General features: G+C 44.0%; 1 protein-coding gene across 2 annotated transcripts in view; it reads left to right on the top strand.

The window, feature by feature from the left end:
• The window catches only part of MTMR2 (myotubularin related protein 2), a 39,081-nt gene extending 11,885 nt beyond the window's left edge, over positions 1-27,196 (top strand). For both annotated transcript variants that reach the window (XM_062514424.1, XM_062514432.1), the window contains exons 2-14: positions 3,809-3,884; positions 7,101-7,195; positions 7,373-7,483; positions 9,514-9,615; positions 10,308-10,391; positions 17,133-17,282; positions 18,086-18,274; positions 20,259-20,444; positions 21,294-21,500; positions 23,035-23,127; positions 24,475-24,588; positions 25,996-26,172; positions 27,035-27,196. In XM_062514424.1, coding sequence (XP_062370408.1) covers positions 3,839-3,884; positions 7,101-7,195; positions 7,373-7,483; positions 9,514-9,615; positions 10,308-10,391; positions 17,133-17,282; positions 18,086-18,274; positions 20,259-20,444; positions 21,294-21,500; positions 23,035-23,127; positions 24,475-24,588; positions 25,996-26,172; positions 27,035-27,196 — 1,716 coding nt within the window. In that variant the 5' untranslated portion in view covers positions 3,809-3,838. The remainder of the gene's footprint in view (positions 1-3,808; positions 3,885-7,100; positions 7,196-7,372; positions 7,484-9,513; positions 9,616-10,307; positions 10,392-17,132; positions 17,283-18,085; positions 18,275-20,258; positions 20,445-21,293; positions 21,501-23,034; positions 23,128-24,474; positions 24,589-25,995; positions 26,173-27,034) is intronic.
• Positions 27,197-27,645: the final 449 nt, after the last annotated feature.

The following is a 27,645-nucleotide window of genomic DNA, read 5'->3' as shown; positions in this document are numbered from 1 at the left end:
GGTTCTAAGGTACTCCCATTCTCAGAGTCTGAGAGCTGTTTCTTGTAGAGGGAGAGCTGCTGACAGGTGGGATGGGTACATGATGTGACTTGGTAAAAGAAGACAGAAATAAAGGCTGTTCTGGTGTGTAGCAGGACTTCATTACTCCAGAGATTCAGTTACCAAGCATAACATTTTTGTGGGGAAAAGATAATGAAGACCTTGTTCAACTTAGAGGCAAGGGAGAGTATTCTGCCAAGGTTTTTGGTCATCGTACCTGTTTCCTACAGAAACCATCTTAGTGATGATTGTGACAGAGAGAGCAGTGTGTGACTCTATGTCATTGTGGTCCTATTCCTAAGTAATAATGATTCACCCAGCTCTGGATGTGTTCTTCATTGCAGATCTCTAAGAATTGTTTGGTTTTATTCCCGCTGAACAATTTAAAAGGCTGAGGCACATGGAGGTGGCTCATTTCAGCTGCAGGCATATGTGGTACCTGCCTCAGTAGCATTTCTCTATCAGCAGCTCCTGTCCCCCCCTGCAGCCAGGCTGCTGCAGTCATGTCCCTGGCTCCCTTCCCTGCTTCCTCGCCTTACTGGTGTTCTTAATTTAATTTTGTAAGGTTTGCAGAGGGCTAAATTTGGACACAAGAGCTATTTTTAGAGTCTTGAAAATAGGCTAATGTACAAAAAAAGATTTTTCTCACAGTTTAATGAACCATTTTTGGATTTTGAGGGGGAGAGGAGGATTAGCAGCAAGATGGAAGGGCTTTTCATTTCATCTCCTTAGTCATATAAGGAGCAAACAGCCCCCATTTATGACACTGACGTCATCTCAGAGCTTCATGTGCATTGTCCCATACCATTCTTTCTCCTTGATCTGTTTCCAAAACTCCTCTTATCCACCCACTTTTCTTACCTGCTGCCAGCCCCGGTCCTTCAGTGGAGCTTCAGATGTCTTCTTCTGCCCGCTGCCTTAGTTTTCAGCCCCACACAGATTGCATTTCTCTGAATCAATTTTAAGGAGCCATTGATGGGGGTGCATTTCAGGAAAATGCCTACCATTCATTTCTTGGTTTCTGCCAGGATGGGTTTCAAGTGCCCATGTTGCAACTAGAGGCTCAGTCAAAATCTAGTGCTGATCAGATAGTGCATAGACTGGCACAACAGAGAAGTGTTTGTCCTGGGCTTTATGACGATGTCTGTGTCAGCCTCGTGGGAGGGATGACTGTTGTCCAGGGCTTGTGTGCTTGCACCAGCTTTGAAATCATCGTGGAGTCAGTGCTTTACCTGAGATAGGTACTGTGCTGAAGTCACTTGAAGGGTAGTGAAAATGAGTTTAGTCCTCAAGACTGTAGCTAAATAAATAAATAAATCAATCAATACATAAATAAGAGGGGAGGCAAGGAGACTGACCTTGATGTGCTGTGCTTCCAGGAAGCCAGCCATCTGCTGCCCTGTGTTGAAGTGAGTACAGGTTTGGATTGCTAATCTTTTCCTCTGATCCTGGGGATATTTCAGAGAAGTGTGAGTGAGCAGATGGATTTTATTAGACTTAGAAGACACACTTTTTAAATTGAAAAGGCTTCCAACCTTGTCTTTGGAGGATGCTGTTGACATGGAGGTCCTTGTCTTTCATACTGCTTGCCTATTCCCTCCTCTCCCCCACTTGCAGGGCAGGATTTAAAACCCACCTGAGCACTACCCACCTCTGCCACCTCAGCAGATGTTTGTCATACCAAGTGCTTTCTATGTGTCTTACCTCATATTTCTTTTGGCTTAAGATGCAACCCAGTCCCCCAAATGTTTACTTCTGGACGTGCTCCCACTGACATCTGCAGGAGAGCAGCGAGTCCAGCTGTTGACCGAAGTGATCCTGGCAGCAGCTGCTGCCCGTGTGGGGTACGGACCTTCTCAAAGAAGCTGTGATCATGTTCGGAATGCACACTGTATTTTCACTCATGTCCTTCCAAGATAAAAGGCCAAAAAGATGACCACCGCTTACAGGCTAATTAGCCAGAAGCCTCCATCTCATTTATCATAATCCAGATGTTATCCTGCTAATTTCAGGGCTGTTACTCAAGCACAGAATTGGACACACAGGAGTTGAGAATGGGTCTACATCAGAGGCTTTTGTCAGGGAGGCCCTCAGTCAAGGCTTTGATGGGGTGTGTGATCTTTGGCCAACACAGCTGTGCTGACAAGAAGTCCTCAACGTTGATTTCTGCTCGTTATACCAGCAAAACCTTATTGTCACTGATATTGTTGATGTGGGGGAAGAGAAGCTTCCCAGCATGTTGCTGCCAGTGTGAGTTCTGTTAATGGTGACCTCTTCTTACTCATCCTGTGGACCCCAGCCCAGCTGCTCTTGCAGCCTCCCTTGGTAAGACCTGATGGAAGTGGGTGTAGTTATGAGGTTTCTGTTAGCAAGCCGGGGCTGTACTTGCTTTTATTATTGATTTTTTTTCTAAGAGTCTTTTGAATGCATTTTTTAAAATGTACATCTTGTTCTCAAGAAGGCTTTGATCTTGTTAATCTTTTCATCTATGCATCAATCTGTTGTGTGAAAATGCTGGAATGTGCTCTTATTGTGGCAAGGGCTTTCTTTGGGTTTGTTTCTAATTTTTTTCACATAGTTTAGGGAATTTTTCTTCCCTGAGGCTCTCCCTCTGGCTTGATCCTACATGAAAGATGACCACAGACGTGTCAGGTTCTAGAATGCCACTTTAGGCTATGTCTTTGAATTTTCTTTGCAGGGATTTCCTGATACTAAATTGAAGCAATTATTTTTCTCTTTCCTTGCATTATGATAAAGAAAACAGTTTGGGCAAGCCTGCACATTCAGCTGTGAGCAGCAATGAGCTCCCTCTGCCTGTCTTCACCAGGTGGGACACATGCAAGCCTTGAACTCAAAGTTTTATGGCTGCTATAGCATGAGGCAGAGTCTGAACTAACTTACCTGCTCTCTGTCTGTGTTAAGAGGTTGAGCAAACTGTACTGCTGAAGTTGTGGTCATTTGTCCAGTTCGAGGCATGGACAACATGATTAAATCCATCTGCATTTGACCACATAGACTTAGCCTTAATCTTGATCACTTATATTTGCTTTTCTCTCCCAGTTCTTCTAGGTTTAGACCTCAGCTTATGCTTTCCTAGTTACAGCCATGCTTTTCTAAAACATCCATCTGCCCATGATAGCAGCTATTCTTGTGAAAACCCTTGTGTAAATGCAATCATAGGTCTGAGAAGTCTTGCCCTGTGGTATAACATTAACCCCAAGGAAAGTGAAGAAGGTATCATTTGGCAGCCAAAAAAAAACCAAACCAAAAACAACAAACTAACAAAAAAACCCCACATCAGAACTGTACCTCCTATAAAAGCCTGTCAAAATAGTACCTTTGTGACTGAGTCAAGTCAGGACCTTTGCAGCTGTGGGACCCTCACTGAGCACGGTGGAGTGACCAAGATGTCCTTTTCGACTTTCCTCAGTGTAAACTAGGAATTGCTCTGCTGAATAGTTGATGTCATCATGGTAGTCACCGAGCACTTCAGCTGGGAAAGGAACTGATTGCTTTGGCTCTGTCCTTAACTGTGAGAGAATTTGTCTTGTGAAGGTGGCCTGGGCAAGAGAAGGTTGGAACATGAAAGGACACCTGAGAAATGTGCTGCCAAAGCACAGAGCCTGGTGTTGACCTCTGAGGAGACCCTAGGCAGTTCTTCAAGATCTTTGGATATTTGTTGTCCTTGATAGTGTTGACCTGTAAGTGTAAATTTCTTGGTTTATGAAAACATAATGAATTTCTGTTTGTGCTTGTATCTTTTGCCTAGGTCCTACGGGAGGCTAATAAATTGGCTGAAATGGAGGAGCCACCTTTGCTGCCTGGGGAAACCATTAAAGACATGGGTACGTGAAGAGGAAATTCCTTATTGTTTGCTGACAAACAGTAGAATACCCATAGAGCAAAGTATCTTGGTGGTCACTGACCAACAACAGCAAATTGCAGTTGTTTTGAGAACCACGATCAGGTTTCATTACTTGAGCTATTTCACATCACATGGGTCAAGGTAACTGTGTCTTCTTTTAGCACATAGCAAGTACAAAACAGTTCAGTGCTCTTACCATGAGTGATGGGGTGAGTTGTACCGCTCTGCATTTGCTGCCTCCTGAGAGGACATGGATCAACTGTTTCAGCTTGTCCTTGCCACAGGGTAACTTCCTAGGCTGACACAGGACAATTATGTGTCAAATCTCTGTCACGGGCTCTAGGAAAGGATACAGTGCTTTTGAAGGGAACTCTACTGTGATGGGGCATGTTTTTTTTTTCTTTTTTCATCCACATATTGACATGCATCAGATTTGCTGATGCTCTCCATTCTGAAGGCTTGAGTAAGTTTCTTGATTAATTTTCTCTGACAGATTTTGCGTTCAATTTTTTAACATGTTTAACAAGGAAGAGTGCAACTTCATAAAAACATAAAAAATCAAAAAGTGAAAACTGAAAATGCTTCACGAAAAGAAAATGTACCCATCAACAACAATATAAAAACAAGCAAGAAAACCTCTAAACAACCCACCTCAAATGATTAATGTTTTTTCTCTACCTCTTTCCTAGGGGCTTTGAACTCATACTCCAACCCTACACTGCAGGCTGGTATCTAACTCACTCCACAGATGCAATTAGCCCTGACAGTGAGGCAGGATTTTGAAGGGTTCCTAGGGAGTGGTTTAAGAGATGAGAATTATACCAGTCTTTTATCTGTTGGCAAATGGCGTGATGAGCCACATAAATATATAAGACTGGGTGGCTTTTGGTGTAGCCTGGACAGCAGCTGCCTGTTCCAGCAAGAAGCTAAAGGCAGCAAAAAGGAAATCTTTGTTATTCACCAGCAATAATTGTTTCCTGTTAAAAGTGTGAAGAAAGGCAAATGTAATTCTCCTTGTATTTTATAGGGAAGAGAAGAAAAAATATTTTCAGCCAACCCAATAATCTAGGGTAAGATTGGCCTGTAAAAGACAGGAATTCCACAAGCAGGGGAATTAGTAAATCTGGTTTCCAGTTTCTTTCTCCCATATGTATTCTCTTATACATACCAGAGGCTGAGCTCATTAGGCTTTGCCGTGGTGATAGCACCACTACAACCTCTCCATTATACCTGGCATTCGTTCTCACAAACAGTGAAGCACTTTAATGCCTTGGAGATCCGTGTTTATCAAGCAGAGACTGCTGAAATCATACAGCTGTGGCAGGGTTAAGGTCAGACAAACCATCTGTGTAGGTACGTTTGTACATGCGCAGTGTAATTAAGTAAAATTGTTTCCGTAGGAAACCAGGCTAATAAAATGCAAATGTGAAAGGTGGTGTGGCTTACAAGCTGGCAAGAGTAGTGTTTGAGATCGTGCCTGGGGTTCCTTACCTGGAAAACATTTTTCTAGCACCTTTCCTCTTTACCCAGAAATCCTGTTCCTTTTCAGATGTAAATGCACGCTTTTCTTATTAGTGGATTTTGCTGGGGTTTTTTTAAGCGTTTCAAAATTACATTTTGAATAATGGGAACTCCAGTGGAAAAACTAGGCAGTCTGCCCTCACCCTTGTTATGCTTCCTGAGTCTGCTTTCAAACCTCTCTCAAACTACTCTGTGCAAAGAAGTGATTAATAATCAGACGCTAATGAAACACTTGGTTTAATTAGAAACGGCTATAAGCATTTTGTGTTTAATTGTCCTTCAAACAACTACATGTAAATTTATATAAATAAATAATAGAATTACTAGCATGCTTTTTATAGATATTTATATTTTATTTCTTTTTAACCAGATATTGTGTGCTACATATTTTGTTCTGAATTAGTTACTTCTGATACTTTAAGGATCTTTCTCCACATCCAAATCTCAAGAGTCAATGAAAACAATGCAGAAGCAGAGCTGATTTGAGAATGATTTAGTTATATGAGCTACCAGTGCCCTGGAATAAGGCAGACTTCTCTCTCCCCCTCTGGGCTAAATCTCATGGGATTAAGATGGAAGAAATACAGGTTCCTATTCTGATGCTTCAGTAGCCTCACACCTCATGTCTCCTGGGTGAGGAGGTGAGCCATCCTCCTGACACAGCCCTTGCAAAATGGGTCTCCTAGGGCTTGTAGGTTTGAGGTTATTAAGATGATCCAGGGAGCTTTTTCATGGATCTGGCAGCTCTGGTCAGTGGGTCTCCTCTGTGTTTTTGAGGGGTGTCATTACTTGTGGGTGACAGTGTAAACCATTGCCATATCACATCCAGGCAACTGCTTCAGTGGCAGAAGACGTGATAGGTGGCAGAGGTGGGCAGGCAACAACTTAAATCCTGACATTTTTGGTTGATGTAAAACAGAAGGGCAGTTAGGAGAGGTGTTTGCTGTGGAAAGCCAGCAGCACCTCTTGCCTTTTGCTGGAGCAAGTGAGAAACGTTTAAGGCCTTTTAAGAAGGGGACTGTTTTGAGTCACCATCACTCAGGCTCAAAAATAATTGAATTGTGCAGAGTAACTTGATCACTGACTTCAGATTTAAGATCACCGGCAGCTGAGTGTTACACAGATTCATGGTTCCTGCAAATCACTGTAGTTCTGCTGGCTTTTAGCAGGAGGGCCTTCATCCCAGGGCTGACTACATGTGCAAAGGTGTACAGAAGGACCCAAGCATTCTAAAAACCACATGTTCGAGAGCTGCCTTCTGCCCCTGGCACAAACCATCTTGGGCACAATCCGTAGCTTTTATGCAAACTGTTGTCAGCTTCAAATGTGTGCATCCAGGCAAGAGTGGTCTCCTCTTTTTCAGGCATGATGTTCTTAGCTACTGGCAGTAAGAGCAAACAGTTTGCACCAAACACTGGCCTGTTGACAGAAGTAGCAGTTTTGTGCAAATGTAGGATTCTGGGTGATGGTACTAGCTCTACCCAAACTCTTACCTTCTCTACAGGAATGAAACTGGCAAGTTGGCTCTAGGCTAGAACCACAGATTAAGCTTGTTTTAATTTCATGATCTGCAAGGTAGAGCTCACAAATGTTGTTGCTGGCATATTTCTTCCTCCCAAAAATTAACTGTGAAATTAACAACTTCTTATTTTCTTCTTTTTTTTTTATTCTTAAGCCAAGGATGTTACTTACATCTGTCCCTTCACTGGAGCAATCAGAGGAACCCTTACTGTTACCAATTATAGACTGTATTTTAAAAGCATGGAACGGGTAAGCTTTTGAAATAATCTGCTTTTGCTACCTTTTCAATCTTTAGACCTATGTGTTGTTTTAGAGTATTTCTGTGTAAAATGTGGCTCTGTGTTTGGGAATGTAGACATAAGGGAGCAGGAGCTGGGGATTTTTCCCCCTCCACTTTTTAAACTCACAAATTTCAACTGTCTACAGGACCCTCCTTTTGTCCTAGATGCATCTTTAGGTGTAATCAACAGAGTGGAGAAAATTGGAGGTGCTTCCAGTCGCGGTGAAAATTCATATGGGCTGGAGATTGTATGCAAGGTAAACTTTTATCTGTATTTTACAACAGGGGAAGGGGAATATGCATTTTAAAACATTTTCTCTGTAGTGCCATAGGAAATTCTGCAAAATGTTTCAGTTAGTATGACTTCAAAGGTATCAAAAAACATGATTTTAAAAGTAATTTTCAGTATTCTCCAGCTCCACTAGTTTGGGAAGAGGTCCAAACCTTTTGTCAGACTTTGTGCTGGGCAATGGCTTTTCTTCATCATGGGGGTGTAGGCCTGCATCCTCAGTTCTCAGGGTTGCCCCACCAGACTTATTCTAGTTAGACTCCAATTGCTGTGGAATTCAGTAGGCCTTTCACTCATTTGCATTTCAAGAGCAAGAAAGGGGAATGTTTTCCTCTTAAATCATTAGCTCATGTCCACCTGCTGCTGTGCTTTGCTGTGAGTGACTGGTGAGTAGCCTTCAGTCCTCATCAGGGCTGTTTCATATTTTCCAAGGCAGTACATATTTCACATGCACCTCTCATGAGCCCTTGGGATAACTAGAAATACAGACTGCAGTAAAAATTAACAATTTGCCTCCTCATGTCTGCTTACTGTAGACCCACAAAGTAGATAAAGCCACCATCTCCCCTCCTAAATCCATATCTCTGGATGGTATGGTCCTTCTGCTTCCCTCAGTGACCACAAAGGAAGAGCTGGATTCAGAACCTTGTAGGTCTTGGACTGCTTAGAGCTTGTCAGAGCCCCTCAATGCTGAAAGGATGCCACTTGCTAGATAAGAGCAGATGGAAGAATGAAAAAGAATCCCAAACTGCTCTGGTCACTGCTGTGAATTTCAGGCACCAGGAAGCTGAGCAGACTGTCAAGCTGTGGGTGTGCTGAGTCAAGAGCAGTTACTTCAATCTGTACCAAATCATCCAGCTGCATACCCTTGTCCTGTGACAGTCATAATCCACCCTGGCTAATGTAGGATGGGGTGCTTGTCCTGGCAAGCTAATTTGTTCTCTGTTTTGATCTGGATTCCTAGTCCTCAGTTGTTTTGTCAGTAAGCACACTGTGTCAGATTTGGAGTGAACTGTATCATTTCCCTGTATAGGGAACTCGGGCACAAACTATAGGATGGGTGTTTTGGCCCTTTATAGCATATTTATATATGTTGGCCTGCTTTACCAGGATATGTACAGCAGCTTAGTGCAGTAACAGAGTGGTACAGTTACATCTTATGGATCCTGAAAAGTTCTTTGTCTGAGACCTGTCATGTAATCCATGTGAGGAAGCAAAGTCTTCAGCTGTTTATCTCTTTCTCTGACTTGCTCTACCATCTTCATGTACTTGAACTTGATAGCTCATTTCCTGTTGATGGGTTTTAGACTCTTTACTGCAAGCATTTTAGTTGCAGGCTCGGCTGGAAAAATGCAGACATGCTTTATTTACTTTCCAAGTTTGCTTTTGTAGATGACTATGGAAAGGAGGTCCTGAATGACCACTTTTTGTCTAAACTGTGCTGCTGTGCAAAGGGGAGGACTTCTTGGTTTCAAGACATCCTCTTGAGTGCTCTGAGAGATCGAAGGTTTAAAGGGAGATGGCACTGGATGCTTTGCACCCAACTGGCTCTCTTTGGGCCCCCTACATGCAGGAGCTCTGTGGAGATACTATGTTAGACTATCCCTTCCAGGGGTCTTATGGCACTGTTTGGTGTGAGAGCTCAGTGAGAGCCAAGGAGGTCTGTCTCACAAAATCCTGCAGGTGAAACATAGCTTCTTCCTGAGCAGGGCTTTCCTCAAGACTTTCAGCAGGTAGAGAGCTTCATGTGAAGGCAGGATGCTGTGGTCAAGCACAGCTGTGCCCTCCCTCGGCTGCTCTGCTGCTGTCAGAGGCTGTACACAACCCTGGAATCATGCCCAACGTTGCAATACAACATTATTCAAAGTACAGTATTAAATCAGTGGTAGAAAGAGCATTGTCATGTGACCCTGTTTTGAATTCTGGCTTTTGGGTTTTCCTTGGATTGTGGAGTGGTTCGGAAATTTTCAACTTGATTTCCCTCTTTTTTTCCTCTAGGATATTCGAAACTTGCGGTTTGCTCATAAGCCTGAAGGGAGAACTAGACGATCCATATTTGAGAACCTAATGAAATATGCTTTTCCAGTTTCAAATAATCTGGTAAGTGTTTTCTCTTCAGCTTTTGCCAAAAGACACAGAGTAGTAGTACACTGTTCTGTTCTGTCCCATCTACTTAATACGGCATTCAGTGGGGTGCATTTTCTTGAAGGATGAGAAGTGCTGGTTTTCAAATCTGTTTTAAATTTAATTCTGTAGGAGTTTAGATCATATAGGAAAAACAGGAAAAGTCTATTACAGTGCCTTCTTTCATGCATGGGGAATGACTTGTAAGGCCTTGTAACGAAGGGAAAGTACTCAAATCACAGTGACATCCATCAGAGGTTTAGAGCTAATGGTGACTGCACTGCCTCAAATCTGGGATGCAGCCCCCCCTGTTCTCTAATGTTATGACACTGCAATTGTTGTTTCAAATGCTGGTTGTTAAGGATCTGGTTGTTAATCTGTAAGCACATTCTTTCCTAAGTAGTTTTATCTTCTCTCTTTAATAACAAACTCCTTTTGTCCATGAAGTACTAGGTAATATCAAAGGGAGATCAGGGACATTTTGGAAAGTATATTGTTGTACTAATTACCTGCTACAGTGAGAGTGTTAATCTTTTTTATAAAGCCCTGAAAAAAAAGTGATGTGGTGGGGAAAAAGAAGGGTCAGTCATGAATTACCCTTTGATACGTCAGACATGCTGTAAATGGGCTCTGAGTGGGCTCTTAATGGTAAATTTTCTTTCTTTCAGCCACTTTTTGCCTTTGAGTACAAAGAGGTTTTCCCAGAAAATGGATGGAAAGTGTATGACCCAACTTGGGAGTACAGAAGACAGGTGGGTATTGTACCACATCCTTCCTCATCATCTACTCTTCAGGAACAAACATCTATGCAGTAATATAATTGCAGGTTACAGGGAACAGAGAATGATTCTGCTGACAAATGCCATGCAGGCTTGGTTAGGGTGTTGTTCTCCATGTTGCAGTGCTTGTTGGGAGCAGTACAGCTTCTGAAATAGAGGCATCCACTGATGGACATTAGCTCAGGTGGCAGAGAGCTGACTTTAGGCTCTGCTAGAAATAACTAATGCTCTGGCTTGGTGATTGGGTGCTGCTGCCAGTGGGGAATGGAGCGTGTATGTTCCAGGTACAGGCATCCCATTGTTGAGTTTCACATCTCAGTGCTTCCTTGGATTAGTTTTAATTCTTTCAACGTTTTCCTGTCTTAAACAGCAATTTGGAGGGAAAAAAAAATTAAGTGTAGAATGCCTTCACTATCTTAAGGCGTGGTTTCTCAGCATAGGGATCAACCTAGAGAGTACTGTGATTTACCAGTTTAGAACACAGTTGCAGTTTGTTCAGAGTAGATCATACCTGATCAAAGGTATTAATGATTATGAAGTGACAGGCTGTTGATTAGGAATACTGTGGTATAAACTTGAGTAGTCCTCTCTAGAGTAAAAGATGGGAAAATTTTGGTTTTTCCTGCCATAAAATTCTTCCTGTCATAAAATTCTGAAGTAGAAGGAGCATGATTTGGTGACACATTTGCCCTGGACACAATAAGCTTCTGTCTCCTCCAGATTCGTCAAAATAAAACCAATTTTCCATTGTAAAATTAAGAAATGTTAAGCCATGCAATTTGAAGATTTATTTGGGTCTTTCTCATCAAGTCAAACAAAACTAGACCTCTATCCCAGCCTAGCTGCTCATCTGATTTCTGGAGTCCAAAACCTAAGGATTCATTTTTCTAGTTCTAGTCTTCTAAAAGCTGGGCATGCCTTCTAAATTGGTTATCTAGGCCTGTCATTAACAGATGGGAGTGAGCGCTTCACTGTTGGGGGTGATGTGTTCTCTCCTAAAATAGCTGCCTAAGATAGAATGCTGCCTTCTACGCTGCTAATGGGAAGTGAGATGTGTCTTACTGTATCTCACTGTATGCTGCCTTCATTGCAAAGAAGTGTGTGTTTTGAAATGAGATGCCATAGTCTAAAATCCTGGTCGAGACAAACTTGTAATCACTTTGTGTCTAAGGTCATCTTCACCGTAAGATCAGATAATGTAGGGGTTATTGTTTGTTTAGAATTTACCTCCTTCTTGGTAGTTATTTTATGGGAAGATCTGCTTGTAGAGATGGATTTGCAGCCCAAGTTATTTGAGCAAGATACTTCTTTGTAGGGCTGAGAATTTTGGAGTAGCAACTAAAGAGTACCTGTGCTATCAAAATAATCTCCACTGGAAAGCACAGCATTCACTCAGCCAAGCATCAGTCAAGACAGGTGAAGTGCAAAAGACATTTTTACAGCACCTGGAAAGAAGAAAGGGTGACCTTAGGTAATTTCAGTGTAGATGACTCCATTTTCTAAATCCTGGCATGTGAGTTTTTATGATAGCAGCTTTTCTGTCCATATTAGTTTTTATACGTGATTTTTATATGTGATTTGGTGCACCTTAATTTTGTCAGGAATTTGGTTACATGGTGTAAGGATACATGTGTTTGCATGCCTGTGATTAGCAGCTCTTCATGGCCCTTCTGTAAAGAGAATGGGTGTAAAACATGACACATCTGAGGCATTGCTGCAGTGTGTACTTGTGCTGTGGCCTGCTTTTGTGTTGTTTGTGAGTGGGAAGGACAAACTTGCCTGACTGCTTCTATGCCAAGAAACCAAACTAATGTCCACATGCTGAAGCCCACAGTCATTTCTTTACACTGGCAAGTGCAAAAGCGAATCCAAACCAGTATTTTTGCAGCCACAGCCTTTCTGAGTTTTACCCGTGATGGGCCACACTCACTACCATTCCAGATCACACAATCCATCTGTTCCAGTTCCTTATCTCCAGAAGTGACCAACACCAGCTGCTGAGGAAGCAGCAAACCCTACTCCAGTAGATGTTTATGTTGTGATCTGGCCAGGAGGAGAGTTTCATCCCTTTTGTTAGATTGATTTAGGTCCTGCAGCATGATGCTTTACGTCCCCTCCAAAACTTTAGGTATTTCAGTCTGTTTATTTAATTCCAGCATTTGTAACTATGGATGTTCAATTTATCTGTGTGAATGTCATAGCCTTTTTTCTTAATCCAACCAGGTTCTGCTAAAGCAATAACAAATACTACAGTAAATCAGGATTATGTCTTGGAATGGCAGCGGGGATTCGTTAACAGTGAAACAAAACTGGCATCATCAAATCAGATAATGGGATTACCTGTCTCTGACTGTATGAATTGTGATCAGAAATAGAAAAGCAGGACATATGCAATGTCAGCAGGACCTTCTGGAATTGGCTTAAAAAAACTGTTGGAGAAGAGCTGGCCTAGGGCAGCCCAGCAGGATGGCCAGGCATTAACTTGTCATATCTTAGGCCAGGTCAGTCTTTTCCCTGTGGGAGCAGGGACACACATGGAGAGGGGAGTGAAGCAAAAGTAAACTCCCAACTGCTGGGCATCCAGAAAAGTCTTTTAGACCAGGATCCATGGTAAGATCCATGTCCACACTGGTAGACATGTGTAGATGCAAGTTTAAGTGTGGTATTATTTATTTATTATATTTTTTATTAAGATTAATAGAAATATGTCACAATGATAACAATTGTAGCAATTTGGAAAGATACTCAGTAAACCCCTAACTTCCCTGTTAGCATTCTTGGGAAGGATGGAAATATGCAACTTATTAAAAATCTGTGATTGTGTAAAACTATGGGGAGTAATAAACAACCTGTAGAGAACAAAAAGATCTCAGAGAGGTTTGAGATTTAGTTGGTAAATGGAATCACATGTAGCAAATGAAATTTAAAACTGAAATTGCTCCCTGATTTTTATTACACATGGGCTGGCAGAATATAAAACAGAATTGCAAAGTGAATAAGACCTCACTTGAAACGTAAAGTCCTTAAGATGCCTTTGGAGTAACTTAAAGTTTATTTTCCTTAATAAGGTGAGGAGCATTTGGAAAATATTACAAGAGGTTGTGAAGTTGTGATGTTTTCCTACAAAAGTCATTCTTGTCTAATATCCTTTGCTCTAGTTGTATCTACTGGGGAGCCACAGTGTAGGGCTGTGATTGCTGCTTTCAGAGAAAACATGTAGAAACTAATAATTCAGAAGAACTGACATGTTTTTAGGATTAAAGAAGTGCCCAGCATTAGTATACAAGCAGAATTGGAAAGGTAGAGCTTAATAACATCATTCTCCAGAGGATTGTTGGGTGTAGCTTAAGGGAGCATAGTGAGGATTGAACTGTTAAATGTCCCATGGTTTAACTGAGGTCCTGCTTATGCTGGGTATGTCTCTACTACAGAACAGATCACAGCTCTCTGGTGCTGAGTGGACTCAGCCTGGGCTCAGTAAGTGGCAGAGGGACCATCTTGGCTCTGCAGCTGTATCCTGTGCTGCCTGCTGCAGATCAAGGTGCACTGACATGTCTAAGCTCAGAGTGGATCTGCCTGATCCCATAGAGAGGCATGACTGCATGTAACTACAGCAAGGAAATTATTTTTTTCCTGTCAGTGAATGATCCTCATGTGCTGAACTTTCACCATGTGCTTTGCAAGGTGGTGGTGTCGGTGCTGTGCTGGTGTGGCTTCAACAAGTTTTCCTTGCAAACAAAGAAACTCCATCTTCCACAACATCAAGTGATAACCAAACCCAAGTCATTACAGTAAGGCATGAATGTCTATCTAGAGGGAAGCCAAGGCTAGTTTATGTGTGGAGAGGACACAAAGGCTGTGTCTCTGTGGTTAGATGATATAGATGTAAGGAGTGTTCCCAAGCACAGGGGCAAGCTTCAGGCATAGCTACAGTCCAGGCTGTTACCATCCATCTCTTGAGTGAGTGTGTTCGAGCATCTTTAGCCACGCACAAAGGTGCTGTGATGCAAGTCAGGGATCACCAGTGTCAGTTTGGACAAAATGTCCTGTTTGGAGGATAAATGAGTTTATGAGTACAGATGTGAGGTGCATTGCATCAGCTGGGCTCACTGAGAATGGTCATGGGTATATTTAATTTATGACTATACATGTGGCTTTGCTGCCTTCCTTAGTTTGCCCTCTGGCAGCCACCAGAGATATTAATTCCCTTAGAATCAGGGACTGCTAGCAGCATTTATTTACCTGTAGAAGGCAGACCTGTGCAGAAGTCTCTGGTCACTAATGTGGACATGCCACATGCCCTGGCAGCTTCAGGATGATCACAAGCTGCTTTTAGTGAGGCATGCCTGAGCTCCTCCTGCAGGTGCACAGGCAGGCAGCACCCAGAGCCACTCCTTAGCCTGCAGAGTTTTATTGAATTACATCTGTAACAGTTTGGTTTTTATAGGCTTTTGGGTGCTTACAACTCACTGGGAAGCAGTGAAATGCATCTTAGATGAGGAAATACCAGTGTGCTTTATATCACGTTTAGCATTTTCTATTGATTCCAGCTGGAGAAAGGGCAAATCTGAAGGAGCACGAATAAATGCAGAAGCTACACTGCATTATGGCAAATGTCCAGGGAAGATGCAAATTCAGCTTCTCTTCTAGCCCACTTGGCTTATTTCGGTTTGCTTCCAGTCCTTAGAGAAAGTCACGATCCAAATCCAAAGTGTTCTGGGTGGTGCTGTGATTCAAGGCTCCTGGGCCAGGGAAAAGCAGACATTCCCCATGAGTCAAAAAAAAAATTTGAATGTTGACACACAACATCTTTTCTTTCTCTGGGGGCTCGTCATGGATTTTTCTGGTCTGGGCTATTTCTGAGGAAAGATTTCCTTTAGGTTTGTCAGTGTAGCAGCTGAAAGAGCTTTGGAGAGCTTTAGATCTCAGTGTGTTCTGAAGCCACTCTGCCCAGCACTGTGAAGAGGGTGCTTTCCAGTGCCTGCTCCTTGGTCTTCTCCATGAGCATTGGTAGAGTTGCTAGGTAAAATGAAAAGGAGCTTTTCTTCCATGTAGCTGTTTGTTAGCTCTAATTTTTCTTGCCAAGACTGTGCTGACCGTGTAATTTTCACTCAGATTTGGGGGAGGTGCAATTTTCCAGAATTGCTTATGGATCCATTGCATATGCTTATTAGGACAGGACTGAGAACTAATTTGCCATCAGTCCACTTCCAGGTAGTGAACAGATTGGTCACTGGCAGGAGTCTAGCTATTCCCTGGCTGGCAGCAGAGCTGGTGGGCCCAGCAGATTCCATAAGTAAGTTTGAGCTGTGTATACACATTGCTTGATGTTTGGTTCTGCCAATTCTTCAGCTTCAGACAGTGCCAAAAATAGCTTTCCTTCAGGCTTTTGGGGTGATCCTTGTAGTAACATTTCCATCCCAGGGAGGGCCAAAGGACAGCAGTGGCTCACAAAGCAGAGTTGTGTGACTGATATTAGACAGAAGGTCTGGCATCCCCTCAGATTTCTAACCATGACCTCTTTTGACAGCGTGACTCACCACTGGGATGGGGAAGGCTGAAGTCTGTGTGGGTCAGCTGTAATTATCACAGCTCGTCTGACTCGTGTTAGATGTGTCATTTATTTCCTGTGGGAGCCACGACAGTGGTAATCAATGTCCCACCACCCTCCTTTGAAATGAAGTAATGTTCTTTAGAACAGAGGCGTGTATTGTGTAAAGAGTTGATGTTCCCCTAAAACACACTCGGTGCTTCACAGCCTGGCCATGTTTGCTGCAGCAGATGTGTCTTCCCCACAGAGATGCTTTGTGTCAGTGCTCACCCCTGCTGCAGTGGGAGTCTGTTTAAATCTCTCCTTGCAGGCAGCTGCTCCCTGTTGGTCTGTTCTCTCCCAGCATCAGCCAGACCAAGTCTGCAGGTTGTCAGGGTTTTGTGCTTCAGGTGTTACTTGGAGATTGTTGTCTGGGAAGCTCTTGAGTGGCTTCCCCATCATCACAGCATACTGAGCTCTATGGTGTGTGTGTGTGTGTGTGTGTGTGTGTGTATGGAGATTGCCTGTTCTCTCAGCCCAAGTCCTTTGTACAGTCAGAGAGCTTAGCGCAATGGAAACGTGTAAGTTGCACATCACATACAGTCCTGCAAACAGAGACAAACAGTTGTTAAGTTTTTGGTGGTTTTAGAGGTTTTCACAGGTGTGCCACAAACACTGAACTAAACCCAAATCAGGATGATTTTTTGGGGTGTTTTACTGTCTGTTCTCTCTTCTCCCCCTCCCCTCCATCCTGTCTGGTAACTCCACTTTGTATCTCCAGTATTCCACCCAACATATTTAACCTATGTGACGTGAGGGGGTCTGAGTTGGTCACTCATTCTGTCCTGCTCCTGGCTCTCCTGCAAGCCCATGATGAGACCAGGAGGTAACTTAAAGATGGACTCAGGGGGACCACCTGTGTTGCTACATGTGTGGCCTCCACAGTTCCTTTGCCATGGGTGACCCTGACTGAAGCTCAGTTTCCCTGCCCTTCAGTGACTTGAGCAAAACATCCACCTCTCTGGGAAGAGACATGAAATGCAAGTTACCAAGATAACGCATTTCCAGGTGCCAGCCCTAAATGTCCTTCATTAACAAACGTTGCCTTGAATTTCAGGTCTGGGGATTTGTCTGTGCTGAAGTCTTAGAGCAACTCATTTGCTAACCTGCAGTTTCCTCTTTAGGGAATTCCCAATGAAAGCTGGAGGCTGACCAAGATTAATGAGCGCTATGAGCTGTGTGATACATACCCTGCCATTCTAGCTGTGCCTGTAAACATTCCCGATGAGGAGTTAAAGAGAGTGGCATCCTTCAGATCCAGAGGACGCATACCAGTGAGTGGGACAGAAGAAGCCACTTTGATGTGGTTTTGTTACACATACCTTTGGACAATAAGTAATACCAATATCAGGCTGGGTGAATTCCAGGGAGCAAATAATTGGTCAGCGGATAATAAAAGCGACAACATGTTTGAGTACATAGAAAACAACAGTGTCTGCTGTAACTACTGTTGTGAAAGAGATGTAGACTAAACCAAAACTAGAAGATAAGATAATTTAGCACAACTCAGACCAAGTGTCAATTCAGTTCCTGAATGGGAAACACAAGGCAGCCCTGCTTGGCTGTTTACAATTGTCTGGGACAATTTTCAGGACAGAGAAGTACGTAGTGATAGTCTTGATGAGAGCACTTATTTAATGAAATTAAGACAAAGCACATTGTTATGATGATTATTTCAGAGGTAACTGAAAAGTTACTCCTCAGGTTTATAGGGGTTTACTCCTCAAGTCTGTAGAAAATTCAGTCTGTTCTTAAAGTGCTTAACTTTTACATGATGTAACATAAAGTAAGACAGCCCATATACTGACTCACACAACAGCCAGAAAAACAGTCTGCATCATATTTAAAAGTCAGACTTAAACAATTTGATCACCTTTTGTTTGTTCAAACTTTGGAAATGCCACCAGAATGAATAAGGACAGAAGAGTGAGTTCTTTCATTCAGCTGTGATTTAATAGAATCCAGCCTTCTGGAACCCACTGATACAGTATCCCAGAGCAAGCCATTACAGGTAATTCACTTCACTGGTTTAATGAATCCAATTTTTCCTTTATTTATTTCCCATTTGTTTCTGAAGGTCTTGTCATGGATTCACCCAGAAAGTCAAGCAACGATCACTCGCTGTAGCCAGCCCATGGTGGGAGTGAGTGGCAAGCGGAGCAAGGAAGATGAAAAGTACCTTCAAGCCATCATGGATTCTAATGCCCAGTCCCATAAAATCTTCATATTTGATGCAAGGCCTAGCGTGAATGCTGTTGCCAATAAGGTTGGGTACTTTGTCTAAAACTGGGAATGTAATGATTTAGAGCACATTTCCCAACACCATTTCATATTATTCTTAAGGATCACAAAAGGGTTTTCCACTGCAGAAGTCTGCATGCAGTGATCTGATTCTCTAGATAGACTTTTATACCTGACTGCTGACAATCCTTTATATTAATTTACAATGAAAAATGAGATTGGAAGGGGGAAAAAAATTGACGTAGTACTGAGGTCAGACTCTAGCACCCTGTACCTTGTGTATCACCATTTTTTCAATTCACGTGGCTGAAGGACTGCTTCCTGTAACAGGGCTCAGAGCCCTGTCCAACCTGACCTTGAATGTTTTCAAGAGTGAGGCATCTACCGCTGTTCTGGAAATACTATTCCAGTGTTTTACCACCCTTACTGTGAAAAATTTTGTCTTTATGTCTAGTCTGGATCTACCCTCTATTGCTTTCAAAGCATTACCCCTTATCCTGTTACAACAGGCCCAACTAAAACATCTATCCCCATCTTTCTTATAAGCCTCCTTTAAGTACTGGAAGGCTGCTGTAAGGTCTCTCCAGGGGCTTCCCTTCTCAGCCTTTCCTCACAGGAGAGGTGCTCCAGACCTCTGATCATCTCTGTGGATTTGATCCAACAGGTCCATGTCCTTCTTGTGCTGGGACCCCAGGGGTGGACCCAGCACTGCTGGTGGGGCCTGAGCAGAGCAGAGGGGCAGAATCCCCTCCCTGGCCCTGCTGCCCACGCTGCTCTGGATGCAGCCTAGGACAAGACTGGCTGCCAGCTAATGATGAGCTTTTCATCCACCCCACCCCCAACTCCTTCTCAGCAGGGCTGCTCTGATCAGTTCATCACCCAACCTGTGCTGATACAAGGGGTTGCCCCAACCCAGGTGCAGCACCTGGCACCCACTCTTGTAAAACCTCATAGCGTTCCCATGGGCCCACTTCCTGAGCTTGTCCAGATCCCTCTGGATGGCATCCCATCCTTCAGGAGTGTCAGCTGTACCACTCAGCTTGGTGTTGTCTGCACACCCGATGAGGGTGCACTTGATCCTCTGTTTGTGTCATTGATGAAGATATTAAATAGCACTAGTCCTAATATGGACTCCTCAGGGACACCACTTGTCACTGCCTGGACATTGAGCAATTTGCCCCTACCCTCTAGCTGTGACTATCCAACTTCTTATCCATCAAACTCTCTGCCCACCATCTCCAGTCTACAGAGAAGGATGTTGTGGGAAACTGTCTCAAAGGCTTTACACAAGTCCGGGTAGATGGCACCCATAGCCCTTCCCTTATCTGCTGCTGTAGTCTCTCCATCCTAGAAGGCCACTGGGCTGGTCAGGCAGGATTTGCCCTTGATGAAGCTGTGCTGGCTATCCTGAATAACCTCCCTGTCCTCCACATGCCCTAGCATATCTTCTAGAAGGATCTGTTCCATGATCCTACCAGGCACAGAGGTGAGAATGACAGGCCAGTTCCCAGAGTCCATCATTCTACCCTTTTAAAAATTGTGTTCCATGCTATCACTTTAAGCTTTGTTTTAATGGTGGAACTGTTTTGTTGCAGTAAAGATTTTTTTTTTTTAGTCTGCCTTTCCCACTACTTAGGAAATGCAATTAGTGTGTGGGTTCTCCTCCTCTGTAATAGTATGGTAAATTTTTAAATGATAGATTGGCGAATGTAATGAGTTAACAGCTTGAATGGGGATAAATTATAATTACAGAGGAAAAGAAGGCTTGTAATGTGATATTCTTTGGTAAAAATTATAGCATTCATTAGGTACTGCAGAAGAGAGACACAAAGTGTGTGCCCATACATGTTTGCTCCCAGCTGTAAGATAAAGCCAATGGTTTTTGCCTGCTGTAGATAGCCCAGCCACTGTCGTATTTTGTCAGCTGCTATTTGCTCAGGACAAATGACTGGGATAAACTACAAAATATGGTATTTCTTAATGATTTGTATGTGAATTTTGTTCTTCAGGCTAAAGGAGGGGGCTATGAGAGCGAGGATGCCTATCAGAATGCAGAACTAGTGTTCCTGGATATTCACAATATTCATGTTATGAGAGAGTCGCTGAGAAAACTGAAAGAAATTGTGTATCCCAATATCGAGGAGACTCATTGGCTGTCTAATTTAGAGTCAACTCACTGGCTAGAGCATATCAAGGTATGCATGTCTGCATCCACTGCGTTTGGCTGAGTAACCACAAGTCCCTACCAGTCTGGGGAAAATATCCAGAGCTAACTCCAGGATTTTCAATTCCTTGTAAATGTAAAGACTTATAATTTGTTTTCTATTTATAAGTAATAAAACCATAGTTTCTTGGAGTGAGGAATATTAAGGAGATGAGGAAAGGGACAAGAGAGGGGGCTGAAGTACTGAAAGATGGTGTTTTGGAAGTGAAGGGTGTCCCTGGGTGATGTATAACTGTGAAAGCTCTGCTTAGAACTCAGGAGACACAGAGTTGCCAAGTTCTTGACTTGGCTCCTTAACATGGTGGCATTATTGCCTGGTCCAGACAAGCAAATGTTGGGAGTTTGGGCCCTCTCAGCCGCTCTGGAATCCAAGCAGAGTCAGAATAAGGCGGCAAAATGTTTTGGCTTCTCCTGATGCTGGTTTTCAAATAATGTTCTTTCTGTCCTAAAAACGTCCAGCTTACATTGTTGCTCTGCTGAGGGGCAGACCTGGTCGTGGGGCAGCTGCAAGGTGATGGCCATTCCTATCAGACACAAAATGCTCCTGCATTTAAATCTTGACTTGTCCAAGGGCTGAGCTTTGTGCAATGGCTCCTCTAGAGTTGTGCCTACACTACAGTTTAGGTGTGTCGTCATCTTGCTGGAACAGAAAATGTGTTCACCAGTTTGCTGTCCTAGTTATAAAAGTAGTTTGAATTGATTTACTATTCTCCTTGAGGCAAGCAGAGCCCTTGGTTTGTCCTGTGCTGTCACTAGCCATATTTCATTTATAGTTTCTGTTCCAAAGAGATTTTGTAATTTGTTTTTTCCCTTGTCCTAGCTCATTCTTGCTGGAGCCCTTCGGATTGCTGACAAAGTGGAATCAGGGAAGACATCTGTGGTTGTGCACTGCAGTGATGGCTGGGACCGGACAGCCCAGCTCACCTCTCTCGCCCTGCTCATGTTGGATGGCTACTACCGAACCATCAGGGGGTTTGAAGTGCTCGTGGAGAAGGAGTGGCTGAGCTTTGGCCACAGATTTCAGCTGGTGAGTCACTAGCCCACGGAAGGCAGTGAACAGAAAGTTCAGGGGAGTTTAACATTTCCTATGAGAACTTCCCTGGCTGAACTCACACATGAGAGGTGAATGCTGCTGTTATTGTTTTCTACCTATAATTCCATTCATCTCTTAACCTACTTGGGACTGGACTGGTCAGATACAAAGAACAGGTGGCGTTTAAATGTCTCAGATGTCTGACTGATAATGTCATGTTCCCATGCTTAGGCTTAAACTAGCAATGTGCTTTGGGTTCAGTGCTGGCATTTCTGCTGGGAGTTGGCAGAGACCACTGGGGTATTTTTTTGTCTTTGTTCCCAGTTCAGTCCATTTTCTCAGACTGCTTGGGCACGATCATCTAAGAAATGCTTTGGAATTGAAGAGGTTGGGGAATTTGTTTATAGCCTTGACCTCACATTTTCTTCAGGCACACTTTATTTTTGGAGAGGCTTCTAATTATTTAGGTGAAAGAGCAGCAGTTTGAGTCTGGACCAAGAGCAGTTTGTTGTTGTGCCCTTGCAGTTGGCAGAGAGGCAGCTTTGTGGGCTTGTGACACAGCAGTTTGTTATGGGAATTGAGAGAGCCTTTCAGTAGTATCCTTTCAGTCTTTGTTCCTATGGTGTTTTGCTCCTAGCTGTTTTGTAGTGGTTGTTAATTTTGCATGGGCTAGAACAAGATCTGTGTACAGCACTTTCAGTTGTGGGTTGCACAGTCAAATGCTTTGAGGAAGGTGGGGAAACTGAGGCACTAAAGCAACTGAGGTTCTGCTGCAGCAAAACTTGTTATCTAGTATTTGAACAATGAGTGTTTTAGCTTCCTCACTGTCTAGATGAGGAAAATACTGACAATGACTTCCTTTGGTGAGGGGAGAACAGTATTAGGGATCTCTTGCTCTCGTGCTATCTTGGTACAGTACTTGGGGCTCCCGGGTAATATATAACCATTAATGTACTCCGCTAGTTCTGCAGAGTTGTGCCTCACATGTGTTGGCCACACAGCACGGCCAGGGTTGGAGGCCTGCTTCTGGGAATACTGTCACTGCTGCCTCTCTGGAGGTGGCAGGAGATGGGCTGGGCTGGTGTTTGTACAGCTCTTGGAAGCCGCGAGGTGTTGCGTGACGGTTATCGCCGCATGCCGTGCCTGTAGGTAGTGTTTGCATCTATCACCCTCTACTACTGAAGTAGCCAGGACAACAGCTGCAACTGAAGAAAAAAGCATTCTCTTTTTTTTCCTTCTGAACTTTAGCTATTAACTGAAATCAGTGCCAGCATAGCATCTGGAGCCTCTACTCAAACAACTCTTGTTTTAACTTAGCATGAAAATATCCCCATAAAAAATTTTCACTTCAAAGACAAAGAGAGTAGCTGTCCTTTACTCCTTTACTCACTGATATGGACAAAGGAGTATCAGGACCCATTTGAAGTTTTTTAAAGCTGTTGGTAAAGGTTTAGGTGACTGAGAGCAGACCCCAGCAGTTTCCCCATGAAGCCCTGTGTGACTCGTGTTCTTTGTCCTGCTGTTTCAGAGAGTTGGCCATGGGGACAAGAATCACGCAGATGCAGATCGCTCTCCCGTCTTCCTGCAGTTCATCGACTGTGTCTGGCAAATGACAAGACAGGTAAACTGCTGGGTGGCACCTGTGTCCACACAGCCAGTGCACCCAGACATGGCACAGTGTCTGGACACAGGAATGCTTTCCAGTGTGCAGGCTCTCCTTCCTGGGCTTGTACTCTTGCTTTGATTCTGGCAGCAGGCTTGTTGGGAATCTGTTTAGCAAAGAGTCTGAAAGCACTTGCTAATGTAAGTCCCTAGCATGGTGAGTGCAACAGATCCCTGTTGCCTCTGCCCAAGATGATCTTGTTACATGCTCCATTTTAACTTCTTTTGAAGGCAAATGTACTGCTCCCATTTCAAAATGTGAGGTACAGAGCTTAGTGCCTCACTTCAGACCAGGCATGGCAGCGGTACAGTCCAGGAAAGATACCCTATGTCTGTGAGGTTTTTCCCCAGGCACATGGTTCCCATGGAACCCGGAAGGTTTTTTGTATCTTCTGTGGCACACAGGTCAGCTATGGTCAGCAGTTCATGGGGAAAAAAGCTAGGCTCACCCTGGGTTAAGCCAGGAGAAATGGAAGAGAAGGATGGCACTATATATCACACTGTACCACATCCATGCAGAGAGAAGAGGAGGCTTTGCCATCATCAAAAGTCACTTTCATTGTGGTCTCCTTCGATTGCTCCTACAGGTGGGCATCCTGACCTGCAGCTGGTGATGTCATGATGTCACAACTGGGGCAGCCTGGGAAGAGGAGGGTGGTTGTGAAGGAGGAAGGTCTCCCTCTCTCCTCTCCATCACCCCTGCATGTCTTTGCAGTTCACTGCATTTTTCTTATTGACCCTTTCTGGAGCTTCAGTTGCCCCTGTCTCAGCTCAGATTGTTTATACACAGAACTCAGCAACAAACATGGCCTGTGCCCATAGACCTTTTGCTCCTGCTGACCTCTGTCACAAGGTGCCTCCCTGCTGTTCCCTCTGGGAAGTGCTGTGTTAGACACCCAGGTTATTTCCATTTGGCCCTGGGAATTTTCCACTTTTTTAATGTGTTTATTTCACGTGTGCCTTTTGTTTCACAGTCTGGCTGCATGGCTTGCCATGCGGGACAGGCATAGCAGAGCAAGCTACAATTTGAAGCAGCACTGAGTATACATAAACACAGTGCTCTAACCCCTCAGACCTCTGGCTTTTGCTCAGAATTCCTCTCTGAACATGCAAAACAGCTTTCCAAGAGGGAAACTCTTGCTCCTGGAAGGAGCAAATATGGCCCCGAATAGCCAGCCAGGCAGGGAACAGGGACAGATCCTGTTCTAGAAATCAAGAGGCCAACTCCTTACAAAGACCACAGTGTGGGAGAAAGTTCCTTTTCCTGTTTTAAAATCCCAAACTAATTTTCAGTTTCTGCCTGAAGTTTCCCACAGCATTTGAGTTCAATGAGTACTTCCTCATCACCATCCTGGATCACCTGTACAGCTGTTTATTTGGGACCTTCCTGTGCAGCAGTGAGCAGCAGAGAATGAAGGAGGTAAGACAGCTTCTCTCTGATGTAAAAGCCTGTTCCTGATTGCTTTAGTTGGCCAGATGTCACTACAGAAGCTGGTTCCTCACGCAGAGATAGTTGTAGATGTGAATCTGGGAAATGCCAAGCCCCCTTCTCAACAGCTTGGACTTGGGGGACTTTCCTTTTTGCATAAACTGCTGTCTGTTGGAGGCTTCATGTTTCAGAGCAACACCATCTCCCTTCTGGACACTCTGTCTACTTCCAGTTAGTCACTAGTGGTTGAATGCTCCTGGTGTTTCCCAGGTAGTGGTAATGCAGTTTTGCTTTGAATTTCAGTTTACTGTAACCTTCTCTCTGGGAACTGGTACTTTTTTGTCATGCCTTTTCTTTGAAGTGGTCCATTTAGGGTGCTTTAAACTACCTGGTGTGTGCTGTGCATTCTGCACACACAGGTAACAGCAAGTAACTGGTTTTTATGTGTGCTCTTGCTGTTCCTGCATCTTCCCAGGAGAGGACAAATCTCCTGCTATTATTAAGGACATGCCTCTGTGTCCTGCCACAAGCCAGCTCTGCCCTGCAGTCTGACTGAGGTTTGTTTGCCCAGGGAGGAGTGTAGGGATGTGTACATCCAGACCCAGTCTGGAATTAGGAGGAAAACAGTGCCACTCATTCTGTCTTACTTACCTGAAGATGAAGCATTCTGTCACCAAAGGCTGCAGCCTAACAGCACAGAGGTACACGAGGGCAGTACTGCGTGGACCTGATGTGATTATATTTGCTAGAACATCAGTTTAAAATAGTACTAAAAACTAGCTGGAAAATAAAAGTGACAGCATTTTCCTATAGTGAAATCGGTGTCCTTGTTTCTCTGGAGTCCACAGTGATTGGTAATTGTCATTTCCAGGGAAGAAATCTGCATGCTATTTGCACATGGTTTGGGATTTTCTTTTTTTAAAGGCCTCAGCCTAGTGAAATACTCAAACTAGCAAATACTTCAGCACTGGTTTTAGTGGGAGTATCCACAGGCATAATTACTCCACTAGATCAGGGCCTAAGTCAAATGTTTTCTTCCTTTGCAATGAAATACTCCAGCAAGTCCTCCAGGAGCACTTCAGAGAAGTGAAGTTTGACTAAAACACTAAAGGGAGTTCACATGGCAGTGTCCCCTCGCTGTAGCAATGGTGATTCCTGGTCTGTGTTGGCAACTGGGTGGGTCAGAGGGGTCCTTCCGTGCCAGGACATGTGTGCCTGCTTGCATCCATGTGCTTTGAGTACAATAACTACATCAAAAGAACAGTTTGGGGTTTTTTTTAAGCTACAAAGAACAACCAGCTCTGTATTAATGACAGGCATACGTCTATGCTGCTATAGTTTGTAGATAGCTGGGATTCGTATGGCAAATAAAGCCTCCTCCACCCCCTTCCCTTACAGAGCCTTCCAAAAAAGACTGTATCACTTTGGTCTTACATCAACAGCCAACTGGAGGAGTTTACTAACCCCTTGTACGTGAGCTACTCCAACCACGTCCTGTATCCCGTGGCCAGCATGCGCCACCTTGAGCTGTGGGTCGGCTACTACATCCGCTGGAACCCCAGGATGAAGCCTCAGGTACGCCTCTTCCTGCTCCTGCTTCCCTCTCTTCTAGTACAAATACTGCTGCTTCGGAGGTCGAGACCTTTAGGTAATGATACCGCCACTGCTTAAATCTGAAAACAAGCGTCTAAATTCCAATGCCAGCAAGAGCAAGCAGCACCTACAGCTGCCCAGTGCAGGTGCCCAGCTGGGTATCGCCACCTTGTGAAATCTGCAGGAGCTGAAGGTTCTCAGCAATCTGGGAAATTTCTTACTTAGAATATGGGGGAAATTATCTTAATTCCTGTTACAGAAGATCTTAAAACCCTTAAGACTTCTCTGGTTCTAGATAGGAATTTTGGGGCTGTACTTAAATTACTGGTGATGGGAACCTGCTGCTTGCTTTGGCTGCCTCTGGGGCACAGGAGTCTCACCCTCGCCAGCAGGGAAGCTGGCTTACCCAGGGCAGGCACCTCAGACAAGCAGTCTGAACGTGACCCTGAATGCTGACATAACGTTTTAGTAGGAAGGGACAAAAATTCCCAATTGCCTCCATGCCTGTCTGCAGGTACGTTTTGCAGCTCTGCAGTGTTAGAGACAGCAAACACTTTGCAGTACTTCAGTCTCCCCCAGAAATGTCAGAGATCAGCGTTTGGCAATTGCCATCTTTCAAAATATGTACAGGCTGTTTTGTTTAGCTACCATTGCACTGTGCATGTTGGATCCAAATGAGCAGCTGAGAGCCAGAGCAGCTACTCAGGTACCTGTGGGCTGGAGACTGAGGACACTCAAGTACCTCCTTCCCTCATAGCTCTCCGTAAGGTCAGCAGCAGTTTTGTGCCTCGGGTTCCCACTTCCACGCTGACCTCCCAGTGCTCAGCTACAACTTTCCTTGCAGGAACCTGTTCACAATCGCTACAAGGAGCTTCTAGCCAAGCGGGCTGAGCTGCAGAAGAAAGTGGAGGAACTGCAGAGAGAAATCACCAACCGTTCCACCTCATCCTCGGAGCGAGCCGGCTCTCCCGCACAGTGCATCGCTCCTGTACAGACAGTTGTATAATACGGACTTTGTCTTTCTTTTTTTTATTTGCTGACTACCTTCCCAGGACCGGGGGGGAAGGTTTTCTGAAACCTTCTGGATTTCCAGCATGGTGCCTGGGAGATGCCAACCTCTATTTATTTATTTCTCTCCAGGGTAATTTATTAGTACTGTAGCACTAGAGAAAGCTTAAAGCAAAAACCAACACAGAGGGCCCCCTATGCAATTACCCTTCTCAGTGGCTAGCTTACAATACAAGCCAATTGCACTTGCCACCTGTAAGAAGCCTGGAGCTTGCTCATTGTTCATTGATGTGCTGGAAATCACTTGGTTTGAGTCTGTGCATGAAGTACTGTGGAGGAAAAACGTCTGCTCGGAAGTTTGAAAGGCCAAACCTGACTTTGTATTGGCATCTCGGATGCAGCTGTGCCATCACACACCCTCCTGCACAGCAGAGTGAATGAGGGCCT

Source organism: Cinclus cinclus, chromosome 2, assembly GCF_963662255.1.
Source record: "Cinclus cinclus chromosome 2, bCinCin1.1, whole genome shotgun sequence".
In the NCBI taxonomy this organism is placed as follows: domain Eukaryota; kingdom Metazoa; phylum Chordata; class Aves; order Passeriformes; family Cinclidae; genus Cinclus; species Cinclus cinclus.
The sequence above is the reverse complement of the archived record's forward strand: the minus strand, read 5'-3'. Positions and strand labels throughout refer to the sequence as shown.